The sequence below is a fragment of the Oculina patagonica genome, chromosome 4, assembly GCF_052425735.1.
Source record: "Oculina patagonica isolate OP01 chromosome 4, crgOcupat, whole genome shotgun sequence".
NCBI classification, from domain to species: domain Eukaryota; kingdom Metazoa; phylum Cnidaria; class Anthozoa; order Scleractinia; family Oculinidae; genus Oculina; species Oculina patagonica.
The window spans coordinates 61,309,004-61,325,024 of record NC_135761.1 but is presented as its reverse complement, the minus strand read 5'-3'; the positions used below and the strand labels follow the sequence as shown (position 1 = coordinate 61,325,024).

The 16,021-nt window shown below is 37.4% G+C and overlaps 2 protein-coding genes across 4 annotated transcripts in view; one reads left to right on the top strand and one right to left on the bottom strand.

Moving 5' to 3' along the window:
* Positions 1 to 6,189, bottom strand: part of LOC144647795 (sphingosine 1-phosphate receptor 1-like) — a 72,330-nt gene extending 66,141 nt beyond the window's left edge. Inside the window, exons 1-3 of one of the 3 annotated variants that reach the window (XM_078507498.1) lie at positions 6,103 to 6,185; positions 3,292 to 3,361; positions 647 to 1,713 (exon numbers count right to left, since the gene is read on the bottom strand). In XM_078507498.1, the coding sequence (XP_078363624.1) occupies positions 716 to 1,687 (972 nt within the window). In that variant the 5' untranslated portion in view covers positions 1,688 to 1,713; positions 3,292 to 3,361; positions 6,103 to 6,185 and the 3' untranslated portion in view covers positions 647 to 715. Of the gene's footprint in view, positions 1 to 646; positions 1,714 to 3,291; positions 3,366 to 6,102 lie in introns of those variants that run through there. The other 2 variants (XM_078507497.1, XM_078507495.1) reach the window with 2 other exon arrangements.
* LOC144647809 (histamine H2 receptor-like) overlaps positions 1 to 16,021 on the top strand; it is a 410,332-nt gene that overhangs the window by 390,580 nt on the left and 3,731 nt on the right. The window lies entirely within an intron of this gene.

The window sequence follows — 16,021 nt, the reverse complement described above, 5'->3', positions numbered from 1 at the left end:
AGTATTACATTTTGTGGCGATTATTACATTTAACGGCGTAACACCTTGTTCCCGTCTTTTCGTTTACGGCACAGTTTGAGATCAAACTTTGCGACCGCTCCAGCATGACACCTGCGACTGACCGGACGAAGATAAAAATGAACTTTTCTTCTTTACGTCGGAGGGGAAAATCAAGCCGTGGATTCGAATTTTGGCGAGAAAACGGCCTCGCGGCACGGCTCGTTCGAAATGTCTCTGTCCAGCCTTGACTTCGTCTTATGAAGGGTACAACTGGAACCTGAACCCCCCCCCCCCCCCCCCCAAGAAAAAAAAACTAACAACAACAACAACGATGAAATAGCCCAAAAGGACAACAGAAATCAAGAAAGGTGAGTGCATTTTCTTTATTTTATTGAAGAGAAGGTAAAATTTTATTTCGTTACGTTGAGCGCTTTTATTCCACGTTATTTTAAACTCCATACAAAGTCTTATAGAGCGCTCAAATCTCCAACGGTCTAAATTGTAACACAACACCGCGCACTTCAAGTAGTCACACCCCACTTACATAAATCATTCATACGCTTACATAAATCATTTCTTCGATCGATTTCTCGAATCGTGAGTTTGGGACGCCTGTGCCCTTACATTCAGTTGTTTTCCTACGGCTAGCTAGACCACAGATTTCTTGTTTCCTCAATCGAAAATTTCTGTAATGGGTTGAAATCGAAGCCAAATCTTACATATTTCTGATGTTCAACTGAATATCAGGAGGAGCTACTCTTTGCCCTGAAGGTCTTTGAAAGAGTTGAGACACAGTTGCTCTAAATTCAGGCATTCGTATGGCATACATAATAGGATTAACTAATGAGTTAGCCAAAGTTAACACACCGAAAGAAAATGGAATGTGGCGGGTCAATTGCTCGGAAAATTTCCAGTTGTTAGTATACACAAGAAAATACAAGATCACCCCAGGCAGCCAAGTCAGTAATGAAACAAGCGTGACAAAAAGCAAGGTCACAGTCAGTTGCTTTTCTCTGTTAGCTGCACCGTGATGTTGGACATGAGGTCCGCATCGAACCTTGATATAAATAAGAATGTAAGAAGCGCAAATCACAACTAGAACTAATAAACATAACGAAGAACGAATGGTATAATACAGTGACACTGATGTTACACTCCATTTCATTGACTCGTGCAATAAAAGTGGGACAGATTCAACCGATATAGACAAAACCCACATGACACCAATTATTACATAATAAACCCATTTCTTGAGAAGACGGTGCTGGAATGGACAAAGTGTTGCATGTAAACGCTCCAAAGAGATAAAAGCGAGATTTACAATGGATATCAAGTAAAATAACAATACAATTGGGTTGTTGTTTAGATATATGAAACTTAATTGTCTATCATATGGGTTCTCCCAAAGATCGCAGAAAGTTGCCATTTTCTCTGCAAGGTTTAGAGGTCCTGAGACTGTCCCGGCTAAGAGGTCGACTATCGCCAGATGGATAATCAAGTATGTACTCCGGCGCTGTAGCTGGCGCTGCTTCACAAATACAATGACCGTGATGATATTAAGGATGACTATGGCCAGACATTCAGTGATAAACACAACAAGCCATGGAATGCATTCTGATAAAGGAGGGCGGGCCATGATTTTCAAGTAGCTGGTATTTAATGCACTGATACCGGTGATTGTAGCCATGCTTCTTCCTCGAAAAGCCAATGTACCTAAATATGATTACAAGAAAAAAATGTGCCACAAGGTAACTTTGCAACTAAGAAGAAAGTAAATTGATATTTGGAAACAGTACGTTCATGGACCTTCACATTATTTCATTCATTCATCACACATTTTCATTAATTGACAATCACAATTTTATATGAAGAAGTTCACGTCAGCCCAGTTCCGTTAAAAAAAAAAACAACAGTTGCAACAAGGAATACTGAGATGACCGATACTAAAAGTCCAATATGATGAAAATAAATTTTTCAACAATGACACGAGCATGGGACAATGAAAAAATTTAAGTCCCCGACGGAAATCGAGCCCATGGCCTCTCAGATACCGGTTGGGCTCTCTAACCAACTGAGCTACGAGAGACTTGTTGTGAGCTGGGCCATTTACTAGGTTGATATGGCTAGGATCAGAAATGTCGAAATCATCAGGTGTGTTGTAAACAATAAAGATGGTAAATTAAGCTCGGTGATAAATAAGTCCAATATGATTGGAAATGTTAACACCCGCTTTCAGTGTTACGTGCACAGCTATCTTTCTACAACCATCTTTCGAAATCGCTTCGACATCGTCTTTTGACGTGTTGCTTGAAATGAGCCAATCAAAACCGATGCATCCCGGTGTTGGTTTCAAGCAACTGAGCCCGCAAATTCAAAAGGTCCTGCTACAGCTAGTGGGGAGTGATTAGCGGATTTCGATCCGTCTTGTTTGTTTAGCGCGTCGAAAGATGGCTGTCGATATAAAGCCGCTATGCACGTAACACTGATTTACGTTTAATATAGACTTCCACTTAAAAGATAATCCGATATCAATTAATCGTTTTCTCACACTGCTTTTCCGTTTCGGCATCGAACGAGGTTAAAGAACTTCAAAATGTTTATATAAGGAATAGAAAAAGGGGCTTTTGTGATGTTTGCGAACCAGCCATCAACACAAAACTGTTTTTTTTTTTTGTCACTCAAGAAATAATCTTGGACATTTTTTGTCAATTTTAGATTATTCTTTCAATTCAAAGATTTTAAATCACAAAACATACGACTCAGAAAAGTGTAGATAATTTGGTAGTTTAGACTTTTTGAGACAATCCGGACGGTAGAAAAAATCAAACTTTGCAAGACAAAGAACATTATTTCTCAAATTTTAGTCTACAGTCTTTGAAGGACAGATCTTGTCGTGAATAGGGGGCATTTCAATTCAATGTTGTACTCGTTAAATGCAAATAAACAAAAGGCTGGGTTAGTTTAAATTGCCTCTAGTAAGACTTTAGTTGAAGATAAGTTGAAGATAAGTTATCTAAGAGTCTAATGTTGTTCTGGTTTCGCAATAAGTGTAACTGAGTTATTCTGAGTTATTTTAGAAAAATTTTGAAAAAAAACTGTTAAAATCTTGCGGCTTCATCACTACATGCTTTATTAACTATCAATAATGTTGAGAAAATCGACTTACACGACGGATCCGGAGTTTAACGTTGCCCCGAAATGAATATACTGAGCTTCAGTTTTTATAATGAAAAGCAGAATTGAACTAGAGTAAAAAATTAACGAAATAATTTGAAGTTGTCTCAAACTTACCCCAAAAAAGACAAGTTTCTGTTCTGAAGTCTTGGCTGAGTCTATGCGATTATCGCACTCCCTGCACAATCTAGCTTTAACGAAAAGAAACAGGTGATATCTTTTAGAGTAACTTCAATTAGCGTTATGGTATTGTTTTTGAAAACTGACCGTTTAAAGGTCCAATGAACAGTAATTCCGTTTATTTTTTATTTTATTTTTTGCATATGTGTTTATTAAGGGCCAAATAAACTTATCCCGAAATTTCAAAGTAATCGGACATTGCATCGCAGAGATATTGCAAGTTGAAAAATGCTTTTTTCAGGCCCTTAGGGCCTCTTCATATGATCCCGGTTGACCGGGCTGGCCCAGTTACCAAGATCTCGGTTCACTCCTATTTTCTTGTTAAATTTTGGATGTGTTCATATGAGAAGGTGGGCCAGCCCGGTTACCGATATCTCGGTTTCTGCAACCGAGAACTCGACAACCGGGAAAAAAATTTTCCCATATGAACGCTCCAGCCCGGTCGCCGGGACGCAACTTTTTTTTGAGAAAATAGCTCCCTTTCGTAATTGGGTGGTCCAAATGTTTTAATTATGCCTTGTATCTATTTCCACTTCACAAAATATGCGAATTAGCTTTATTGATAAAGTTACAAGGGTCAATAAAGTTACGATAGTCGCAAAAGATGCAACCTTATGTGTCGCCATTTTGCCTTCGTTTCTTGAATTTTATCCCCGTCAACCGGGCTAAAATTTTCCATATGAACAGAGGTCAAAAATCCGTCCTGGTAACTGAGACAGCCCGTAAACCGGGCTCATGTGAAGAGGCCCTTAGAATGGTAGAGTGCTCGGAAAAACTGTCGGAAAATTGTCGGAAAGATAAACTTGTGACGTCATAATTGGTATATTTGAAGACGACCGCAGACCGATTCCGCAGATCGCACCTTTGAATTTATATAAATGTGTTTAGTGACATTTCAAGCAGTTATTTCGTTCTGTTCGGCCGTTTTTCAGTTGATTCATTGTTGGTTGTTGTTCAGAGACGCGCATTTTTTAAATAAAACAGTTAAAGCTCAAAAATAGCTTAAATTTTTGTTTGCTGTCGTTTTGCATATCATGTGAGACATAGGTAGAATGCACGCTGGTATAAAAACAAATCAGCAATCTCTATTGTTTCTTCTCATTAGCATTTAACGTTACTGAGCAGAATTATCTGCACGTGCGTTATCTATGCACGAGCGTTTTGAATCTTGGTACATTTCAGAGCCGTTCTCTGCCAAAAAACAACGTGAAATGACGAAATTCTGCGTATTTTGGATAACGTCAGCCACGACAGCTAATTTTTGGTTTTTCTATTTGGGGTTGGATGCTCTCTTTGAATATTCAGCGGGAGCTAGTTCTTAAAGCGATAAATAAGCAAAATACGTCCTAAAAGTTGTGAGATTCTGAAGTAAAATATAAATTCATTTTCCACCAGCCGTTGTCGTTGGCGTTGCCGTCGGTGCCGTCTGCGGAATTGGTCTGCGGTCGTCTTCAAAAACACCAATTATGACGTCAAAAACTCGTTCCATTCCTTCCATTTCAGTGCGCAGTCAGTCAAAAACGTTTTCGTGCAGCCTTCGGAAATCGTCGTATTTTTTTGCTGTAATTCCCTTTAAGGCTCAAAAAGCAAAAATGTTTCTTAATTTTATTCAATAATGGATAGTTTTAGCGTTTGGTTGGTGAAAATGGCATTTTGAAATTTCTGTTCATTTGACCTTTAATGACATGTACATATTAATTTTATTGAATATTGAGCCGTTCTTCTCAGTTTAATTCAGTTCTGCTGTAATCAAAACTCGGAAATAGATGTCAGCTGTTGTTGTTCAATATTGTTGACAAAAAAGGGCAAAATAAATACAATCGAATTAATGAGAATTTTGTTTAATGACGAGTGCTTTCCATTTGTTTGGAAAACGCAATTGCTCCGGTGAAAATTCAAATGGAACTGTCCTTTCAACATAAAAAAAAATTCCTTAAAAAGAGTATATCTTGGAATGTCACAGCACCATTTTGTTTTTTCACACTCTAACCATGCTCCTCGATGCTATTCCGGCGGGAAATGAAAATGAACAGTCCTTTCCAATGGAAAGTTTTCAAATGGTGCAAACTCTGCTCATTATGTTTGTGGAAAGATTGTACTCTTCCATTTGCCGAAAAATTCTCATCGGTTTTCCACACAATTGGAAAACGCTATAAATATTAAATTAGAGAAAATTTACATTTTTATTACGATTACTAGTAATAATGGACTTTTTAATTTGTGGCATAGTTAATCATCATGTTCATGTCATTTGAAATAAAACGATTTGGAAATACAGTGAAATTTTGACTTTCACCTAAATAAATAGAATAACGAAGCGTAATTATAACTTTCCTTCAAGTTTTAATTGTTCGTGCGCCAAAAAACCGTTTCTGTTGTACCGTTTGAGAGCGCATTCTTTTTGAAAGCGGTGACCATATTAAAAATTCGACAATCTACTTTTCAGATCTATTCCCAAGTATCTTAGCGACTGCGTCAACGGATGTTTCTTTCAGCTTTCTCCAAGCCCAAAAGCGTCAGTATTCTTCTCGTGTGAAAAACGATGCAACGATCGACTTTGATAATTACAGTTTTAGCTTGTGGTTTATCCCAGGCCAAATGTTTCTATTGATTTTGTCTTCTTATCAATATGTCAAAAAGCTGTGCAGCCAACACTCTTAGCGAATATTAATTTTACAAATCCCCGATGAAGTAATCGAGGCTCGGTCTTGTCAGCCATACAGTCAAAACATCTCATCCCAAACCCACCTTAAAGAAATGTTTCCGTACCGAGGCCGTTACTTTAAGGGATTTCTGTTAATACTCCGGCGACAATGTAGGGGATCGGTTTTTGTCTTTTATAATTGTGTTTTAAATCAAATGCTGTGTCAACATAATTTAAATAACAATGCTAGGCGAGTAGGTAGTTCGTTCATTTTATTTTTCAATATAATTAAAATGGAAATTAAGAGGTTTCTAAATAGTTTTCAATATGACTTATCACTGACGAGCAGAAATGCAAGTAAGTTTATTTTCCCCAAGAAATGCTGGATTTTGTGACGTCCATGACTCTCTAGGTCTTGCACGAGAGGAGTGTTATGACTGAAATTTGTTTTGCCTCTATTTCGAAATGAGACCAAGATCAATATCTCATTACGTAAACGAGTTGATTTATATTTAAAAAAAGGATGAGATTAAAACAACAAATAGGTTCGCACCAAGCTTCATTTTGAAAAGATCGAAGTCAGTCGTTTGTTTAAAGCGATGATACCGTTTTTTGTGCATTTTCGTGAGCCTCGTCAACCATGGGGAGGGGTGGGGGAAGAGACTGCCTTTATGAAAAGGCATGGCGCTGCCTGGCGCTGCCGGGCAACCGAGTGTGTGCAGTATTAATCGAATAGTTTCTAAGGGCGAACAACAAGGAATAGAGTAAAATGGTTATGAAGCTTGACAAAGTTCTTTGCTTGGTTCACATATTTTGGCCTTGATCGTGCACAAAACACAATAGTTGTTTACTTCTGTCTGAGCAACTAACCAATTGAAACTCTCTATTTATTTAGTGTTCAAGCGACAAAACAAAAGATTGGGCACGGACGTAGACTTCCAAAAGAAATCTTTGCATTTTGTTGCTCCTTTGAAGTTTCTCGGGCTTCGTAACTACTTTCCTCTATTAACCATGCTAAAGGGAAAGGGAAAACAGTGATAAAGGCTTTTTCAGTTTTTGGATGTACACTCAGCGACGTAAAACATCAGAGGTGAAACGCCAGGAGCAAAGTCCGACTCTGCTTGTATTCTTCACGTGTGCATGCATTAATATTAAAAAAAATGTCCGAGAAAAAGGTCTTGCCTTACGTCTCCCTCAGCAACGGATTGATTGATTCATGTGTTGCAACTTTTCCCGGCTGGCACTGTGTCTTCAACGAAAAGTACCGTTCCCCCCCCCCCCCTTACGTCTCCCTTACGTCCCCTTACGTCCCCTTACGTCCCCCCTTACGTCTCCCTTCCCCCCCCTTACGTCTCCCTCAGCAACGGATTGATTGATTCATGTGTTGCAACTTTTCCCGGCTGGCACTGTGTCTTCAACGAAAAGTACCGTTCCCCCCCCCCCCCCCCCGGGTGTTCGATAAAGAGAGGATTACTCGAGTTACGAGAGAGGTTACGAGAGGGGGAGATCTTTTTTGAAATTTTGTACCAGTTAGGGTACATATAAAGCAAAATAAACTGTTTCTCAGTAATGGTTAACTGAGTGCTATTTAGTAGCAAATTTGTTTCCTCTGTTTTAGTGGCATGCCTGTAAACTGGGTATCTCGAAGGAAAGTGCGTGACCACTATAAAAAACATCAACATTTACATTTCTTTGTATTACATTTTTTTACATTTACTAACAAAGTCACCAAAGATAAATATGGTGGAAGAATAGGAATAAGCCTGAAATGAACTCGCCTTTTTGTTCATATGATTTTTACACTAGTCCTGGACCGATCGAAAGCGGCTCTCCGATTGGCTATTTTGACCACTTCCGTGCCGAAATGTACCGAACCAATCAAATGCAAGGTTTGGCTTGCCATGAAAGTTGGCCAGCAAGTTAGTTGGCGGTTGTCCTGCACCGATTCGATTTAAAAAGGCTCTGTGATTGTACTTCCAGCGAGAACAAAAAGAAATTGGTGCATAAAAATTGACCGCCCGCACCGACCGTACCGAGCGTACCGAGTGTACCGAGGGTATCATTAGATTGTTGGAAATGTATCTAAATTAGCTACGAGTTATAAATGTATATCAATTTTGATTAAAGTTACTATGAGTTAATGGATAAAAAAATAAAAAAAAATAAAAGAACTCAATAATGATATTTGATGTCGAACGTTTCCCAGTAAACTTCTGAAATTATCTCTAGTCTTTAGGCGGAATGTCTCTTCAATTATTTGTCTACGACTTGGCTCGCGTGATGTACTTAAAACCTTCCGGAATCGGATTTTAATTACGACTTCCTGAGAGCATAAATGTTTTCCACGTTATGAATAAAATTTATTACATAACTCAGGACGTGTCCGCAAGGCAGGCGCTTGAATGATTTTTTTATTCGAACTAGAGATCAAACGGTGAATTTTATTTTGTTGTGCACTTTCCAACAACGGCGCGTTGTTGTTGCAGTTTTAATCCAAGAGGTCAAGGACATTTCTGAGGTAAGAAAATCTTTGCTCTCTCACATTATTTGTTTAAAATGATGTCAAACTTGCGAGAGTCGGTATGACGACGTAGTATTCAATTTATATGTATGCTTGATTTTGTTCACTTTTCAATTTTTTCTCAGCGTTTCTCTGCCAAAGAAGAAAAAAGCAAGCTTAACAAACTCAACATTTACAAGAAAGGATTTCATATAGCCTGGTAGGTTTATTTCTGATTCTACAAATAGATTGCGCGGTGTGAATGTGTTGAGTTTTAAGATAAGATTAGGTACTTGTCCACTTCTGTTAAAAACCTCCTAGAATGCTAATTTAAGTGTAATAACAAGCTCAAGTTTGAATCATCTTAAATTCTAATAACGAGAATTTTGAAGCGAAAATTATAAAACCATAATACGATCGAAATAGTTTAGACGTTGTGTTTTTTTGTTTTTTTTTTTGTTTCATTTTTTCTTATCAGTCGAAGAAAGAACGGACGTTTTTCAGTTTCTTGAGGCCTCCTCCAAGGATGAAAATCGATAAAGATCGATTTCAATAGAACACAAAAATACGATATGAACTATAAAACAGTTTCCAAACGCTTATGTGACAACTGGTTTGGGGGATTTCGATTTTCTATCATGCATTTTCCGATTTCCGTTCACCTGTAGCAATTTATGTCCCAAAAATTCGATTGGAAAAAAATCCTATGATACTGAGCTACATGAACTTAAGATTTTTTGTCAGACTTGTTTTCCGTGAGGTTCTTATGTTTTGGAAAGATCAAGATCTGGGCTAATTTAGGAAAGAAATTATTCGTTCCAACAAGAAAAGTCCCACGCGCTGATACTGGCCTGCCTTTCGTGCAACGTCCGGTAATAGCCTGAATTAGTATATCTCTTCAGCTTAAAATCAAGCGCTTTCTTTTCCTTTCTTTTTTTTAATAAAAGTGTGTTCCATGCAAAGAAACTTCTTTTCAGAATCTTTTGGTTTGTGCATGAATACATTACAATAAGTTAATATTTTTATTTTTATTTTACCCATTTTCGGCACAACGATCAAACTGAAACTGTCAAAGATCCATTCATTTCTTTTAGTACTGAAACACGTCGGTTTTATCAAAATCAAACAGTTTGTCAAGGGAAGGGCTCTCCAAAAAAAAACAGGGAAATAATTTATTCCCACTAGCAGGTTTGTTTGAATCTCGGAACTCGTTTTGACTAACCTACTTCTACAAAATTTCATAACAACAACGAGCATAATTATAATTATGCATATTCCTTTGTCCTCGCAGCGGTGCCTAGATACAGTGACATCATGAGCTATAGGATAAGTGGAGTTTTTCTAAGTTAAAAGCTAATATCTTACCACTAAAGTCTTTTCTTTACTACTCTGTTTACTTCTTTCGTTGTTCGATCACAATACATGGGTAACCAGGCTCTTATTCAACCGAGAAGACCTGGATGCTAAACTAATTTGCATTTGGAGTGCGCCTGGCCACTCCCCGAAAAAAAAACACCATTCCATGCCTGTGGGGTAGGTATTCCTACATGTGGACCACTAAGCTAATTTGCATTTGGGACTATGTGTATAATACCATGGGTAGGAAGATAATCCCTTCTTTCGTGTGAAGCTCGCAAGATCCAAAGGTGGTCATTTTCCTTACAAGGCATGTAAAGGTGGCCCACCTGGGGGTTATACAAAGGAAACCATTCATTCACACAGGGAGTGGGATGAGGTGAACATGGGTTTACCCGAAGTCGTTGGAGTCTTGCTTAATTAAATGGTTGAATTTTGCGACTATGAATTGGAGTTAAGAACTATTAACATCACCTTTGAAGTAAATTGAAAAAATACGGGCTCGCCCGCTCTTACTACTTTTCTTTATTTTACTGTCATAATCTGACGTTCTAATGTTGAGAGAAGTAGTGAGTGGAGAAAACAGACCTTTGTTCGTCCATGTGGGGAAAGGCTCAAGTTTGTCGCCTTTTTCATACCTCACAAGGGGATTGAGAGTGCTCGTCGATCTTACGAGCTCGACACGAAATTAAAAAACAATACCCATTGTTTGTTCGGTTTAGTGATTGGCCAAAAATCAAAATCTCCTAGCAACAGTAAAAGTTTTTCCTACCCAGTGTTTTTATCATTCGTAACACCAAATGCAAATTTGTTTAGCATCCAGATCTTCTAGGTTGAATAAAAGCCTGGTTACCCATAGGTTGCGATCGAACAACCAAAGTAGTAAACAGAGTAGTAAAGAAAAGACTTTAGTGGTAAGATATTGGCTTTTAATTTAAAAAACTCCACTTATCCTATAGCTCATGGTGGCATGCTGCCAATCAACCTGTTGCTTAAAAGGACATCATCGCTTTATTAAATCACGCCCTAGCGTTCGTTGAAACTGGGAAACACCGAAGAAAATGCATAGAAGTTTTCATGATGTTGGCTGAATACCTGAAAAGCAGCATAAAAGTCCTGAAATACGCTAAAAATTACATGTTCTTCATAAAATGTACTTTTTCAGCCTCAAGTTCTTGAATTGTACAGGCGAGAAGATCTCGCTGATTGCTTTACAACTAAAACGTGTTTAACAGACATCGTTCATTTAACCTCGGACATACAACTTACCCCCCGTACGGTTTTTTCCACATTTTTGAAAAGAGGATTTTCTCTATAATGCTGAAACTTTCAGTAGCTGTTCATTCATCCCTTTCGGAAATTTTGATATGTCAATCATGTGCCCATGATATTTGACGTTGCCATGACAACGTCATAATTACAAGCAGGTCTTTTTTTTCCAGTTTTGTGAAACAAAAATTGAACGATTTGTTTATTTTTACATTCCATGAACACTCTGGCTTTATTTGGCATCAATTTCCGTTATTTTGTGACTTTCTAAGAAAATGGTGAAATCCAAGATGGCGGATCCAAGATGGAGGCTCTAATGACGTCACAGCTAACAAAAATTATGTCATCTTGTAGAGTAAGAGACGGGCTTTCTACTCAGTGCAAAATAAATTCACTGCGCCTTAACAGAACAAAAACTCCGCGGAGGGGTTCCATCCACCCCCTCCCCCCCTCTTGTACGATGATGGGGGTATGAATTTGCTTGTACGTCCAAGGGGTTAACCTTTTAATCTATGGCAAAAGGTTTAGAATTGTCGGTTTGAAAGTTCAAAAAGTTTCTGTGCACTTGCACACTCTTTTTATCCAGGCAAGATATAATGGCTTTGGTCTTTCTAAAAAGGTCACGTCATCAAAGAGATGAAATGGCACAGCACGGTTAAAAATGAAAAACGGCACTGCTGAAAATAAATATGCAAATGAATATGAAAATGAATTTTTCTATGTTATACTATTTTTCTTTGCAGTAGGACTGTAAATAAATAATTAACACCTGGTTTAAACGGAGTTTGACTAGTGCGGCGGTTTCGTTTGAAACGCTAAAACTTTTGCGAGTAGATATCCCCAGTAGAATGGGAAATCATTTATGAACATGAATTGTAAAAGGACCTTCTTCTTCGGGACGGCGCTCCGGAGTCCAGCGCGCCAAACACTAGACGCAGGATTTTTTTTTTACTTTACCAGTTTTTAGTACAATTTAAAACAAAAGGATTGATTATTTAAAGCATTGTGCTTGTGGCAGTTTCGTGTGCCATAGTGTGTTTTTACACATAGTTGCCGAACAGATAATTGGCGCTTAAATTAATGGGTAGAAAACAGCTGAACGGGAAGCGTAGATAAAAATAGCGCTGACGTTCCAAGGGAACGGGAAAGCTAATTTAGCGTGGGAAGGCGGTTAACTTTGAGGCTGTCGAAACACGGCATGAATAGCGTAAACATTTGTCTGTAAACAGCCCTAATGGAAACCACGCGGTGAACGTCCAATTTGTTTTATCAGAAGTGTGATAACAGACAAGAACTTCTCCTACCTACTTAAAATCCCATATCGAGGAATACATTTAAAAATAAAAGCCAGCAAACATTAAGAAAACCGAAATGAATAAAAACGTTTTGGGATAGTAGAGAAGGTGAATGTACCGACACAAGAAGACACATGAATATTGTTTTAAGCAAATTTAAATTCTTCGGCGCAATCTAGTGTAAAGAAAATCTTTAGAAAGAATCCATTTCTGTAAATATCGGGCAAGAAAGAATCCTGTCAAAATACTGGGGAGATTCATCTTGCTAATCACACTTTGAATACTCTTTTCATCAGGCGAAGATCAAACTGAAATGTCGATTTGCTCATCCTTGTGGCCGATATTTTATTAGCCAAAAGTCAATCAAGCGCTTCATTGAGAGAAGAAAAACAAACATAAAGGGAAAAGAAAGCAAGAAAGGACGCAGAGATTTAGGAAAATAGTAATCGGTTACTGTTTTGTAACTTTGTTAATGGCCAGCGAAATACCGTATTTACTCGAATTAGCACCGCCCCCGATAAAGCGCTGCACTCGAATAAGCGCCGCGTTTGGGACAAAAAAGTTAATAAGCGCCGCCCCCGAATAAGCGCCGCAGTCCCGATGCGGCGCTAATTCGAGGAATTCCGTTTTACTAAAAACTGCTTTACAAAGCAACTCGCTCTTAAACAAACTTTCACATTTCTTTTCATCAAAAGCGATGTTTTGCAGCACACAGTGATTGTTTTACTACTCGCCCATTTGTTTTCTATACAACATTTTTACAATATGTAGTTCTGTAAATGTTGTGAAGGCCGCGAACTTTGCCAGGACAGCTAGCGCCACTTCTTCCTTTAGCAAGAGACGAATACTGACAATCAGAAGATTCTTTGTGGTGTCCAAATTTTAAATAAGCGCCGCTCTCGAATAAGCGCCGCACTTGAGGTGCGAAAAATTTAATAAGCGCTGCGGCGCTTATTCGAGTAAATACGGCATGAGTGAATTTGAAACTAAACGTAAATGAAAATGTTAATGGTGATGCATTTATATAACACATTTTCCATGTAAATGTTTAAACGTGCTTTACAATTTAAGGATGGGATAGAACGTCAGCACGTTATTCCTACTAACGTCATAACAATTTCATCCATATAATAAATATTTTACGAGCTAGCCTGAACCTTATCCGTCTTCTCTGATCATCAGCGAATTAGACGGCTGAAATTTAGAATATTTATCAAGAACAATTTATGAAGTACGTCATGATTGTTATCAAAATACACAGAAATGAGGAAAACTAGGTAAAAACATCAATTTTGTTGACATACAGTAAAAACCCGTGAGTAAGAACCTATATTTTTTTCTTTGTCCCATGCTCGTGTCATGTTGAATACTTCAACTTCATTATTTATTACCGAGCTTAAAATTTACCATCTTTATTATTTACTACAAACTTGATGAATTCGACATTGCTGATCCTAGCAGTATGCAGGACGCGTGTCACTTATCAACCTAGTAAAAATGGCCCAGCTCACAGCGAGTCTCTCGTAGCTCAGTTGATTAGAGCGCCCAACCGGTATCTGGGAGGCCATGGGTTCGATTCCCGTCGGGGACTCAGAATTTTTCTTTGTCCCATGCTCGTGTCATGTTGAATACTTCATCTTCATTAAGAACCTATTGTTTTTCAGGTTAGCCTAAACAGGTTCTTACATAAGGGGTTATTAGCACAAATTTAGGCTAATTAGGTTCTTAATAGGTTCTTAATTTCTGAAGAAGAAATTTCAATGTTGTTATAGAGATTTTAGTGGTATTCGGTCTTTTTCTTGTATAAAATTTGCATACCACATAGTGTTTATGTCAAAGTAAAGCACTAATCATATCATATATTATACTTGTAAGTTTTTTTTTCTTTTTTAAATTATTGTATTTGTATATTTATAGGTTATTTGTGTGTATTTTTTCTATTGAAATAAATAATAATAAAAATATATATATATATATATATATATATATCATATTTTCCCAAAAGTAAACATTTTTAATGAATTTTAGAAATTAAGAACCTGTTTTCAAATTTTATGCTAAATAGTTTCTTATAAAAATGGTATCTTTTTTGCAAATTTTAGCCTAACAGGTTTTTAAATGTTAGGTTCTTACTCGTGGGTTTTTACTGTATTGTCCAACCATAATTATTTAACACGCCCACTAAAAACTCATTTACGCATTTAATTGTGCTCCGTGGACAGCTACTAGCTCCCTCTGATATCACAAGTTATTTCCAAAAATATTTGGAGCTTTTTACGCAAAAGGTAAGTCAAGGTAGCTAAAATAATAAGAGAGGTTTCGTAGAAATTTATGTGAACCTTTTGTTGTGGTTGGGCACTAAATGATATAATGGTTTTTTTTTTACTGTAGAAATTTGTCCTTTAGCAAGACTATTCACCGTAAAAGCTTTTCATTGACAAGTAAGTTGAAGTCCTGTTGAAACTTATTTTAGATAAGTTTTTTTTGGTTGATAAATGATAGGGGTTGTACAGCACGTTACTCTCGAAGCGCGCGTCTTGTAACATATAAAATTGAAGTTTACATGTTCAAACTATTTGAACATATAAAATTGAAGTTTACATGTTCAAACTTCAAAGAAAGTTTTGCCCATATTTAGTTGAATTCTGACGTATTTCGGTCTTTTTTTCTGAAAAAAGAAAAAAACCTGCCAAGAAGTGGGGCTGTTTTAGAGCGTTTTTAATACTCAAAGCAATGTCAATTCCGTTTGACGGTATTAACATTTTTCATATCATATTTATTCAACACACTCGACAGTTTATTTCGGTTTATAAACGGCTGTTTTTTCCTTAAGCAAAATGCGTTGGAAACCTTACGTTTTTCCTTTAAGGTAAACAAAAAAATGAAAGTGATCTCTTTGCCGTGAAGACCATGACAGCAATTGTCAGTCACGGTATTTAAAGTTTGATTCCTTACAATTTGCGGAAAAACAAAATGATTAAGCATTTTATCTGAATAATTACTGACCCTCCTACACCATCATTGGGAGGCAGCTGAGGCCGCAGGCCTCAGCTTCCTTAAAAATACCCAATGCTGTGAGCCGAATTAGAAGTAATTATCTATTAAATAATGTCGTCTAAAAATACGCCACAGCGGAAGCTTCTAGCACGGCTTTCTCCGGTTGCGTCCCAAATTTTAATTTACATTGCTTTATGGATGAGAAAAAAATCCTAAGAGACATTTACCATACCAAGTTTGCCCTCAAAGGCTCTAAAGGTTCGAATTGCACCTTTGTGCAAATTTATTTTTGCAGTTTGAATTTGGAATTTTGAAGGGAAACCTTGATAACAATGTAGGTTAAAGACTTTTAGAACGTTCTTTCCGACTATTCCGGAGACGAAAGCCGCCCAGTTTCGATTAGTTTTATTTTTGCGTTCAACCTTTTTGCAGACTACTTCTCGTTTTAGTGTGTTTTGTTAAACACAGTTTTATGTTGAAACAGATAATAAGCCTGCATTTTAATTGCGAAATTATCACACTAGAAACTTGGAATATTAATTAATACTCCCTCTATCTCATTAAATTCAAATTCAGACCCAACTTGAATTTTTGATGGGTAATTGA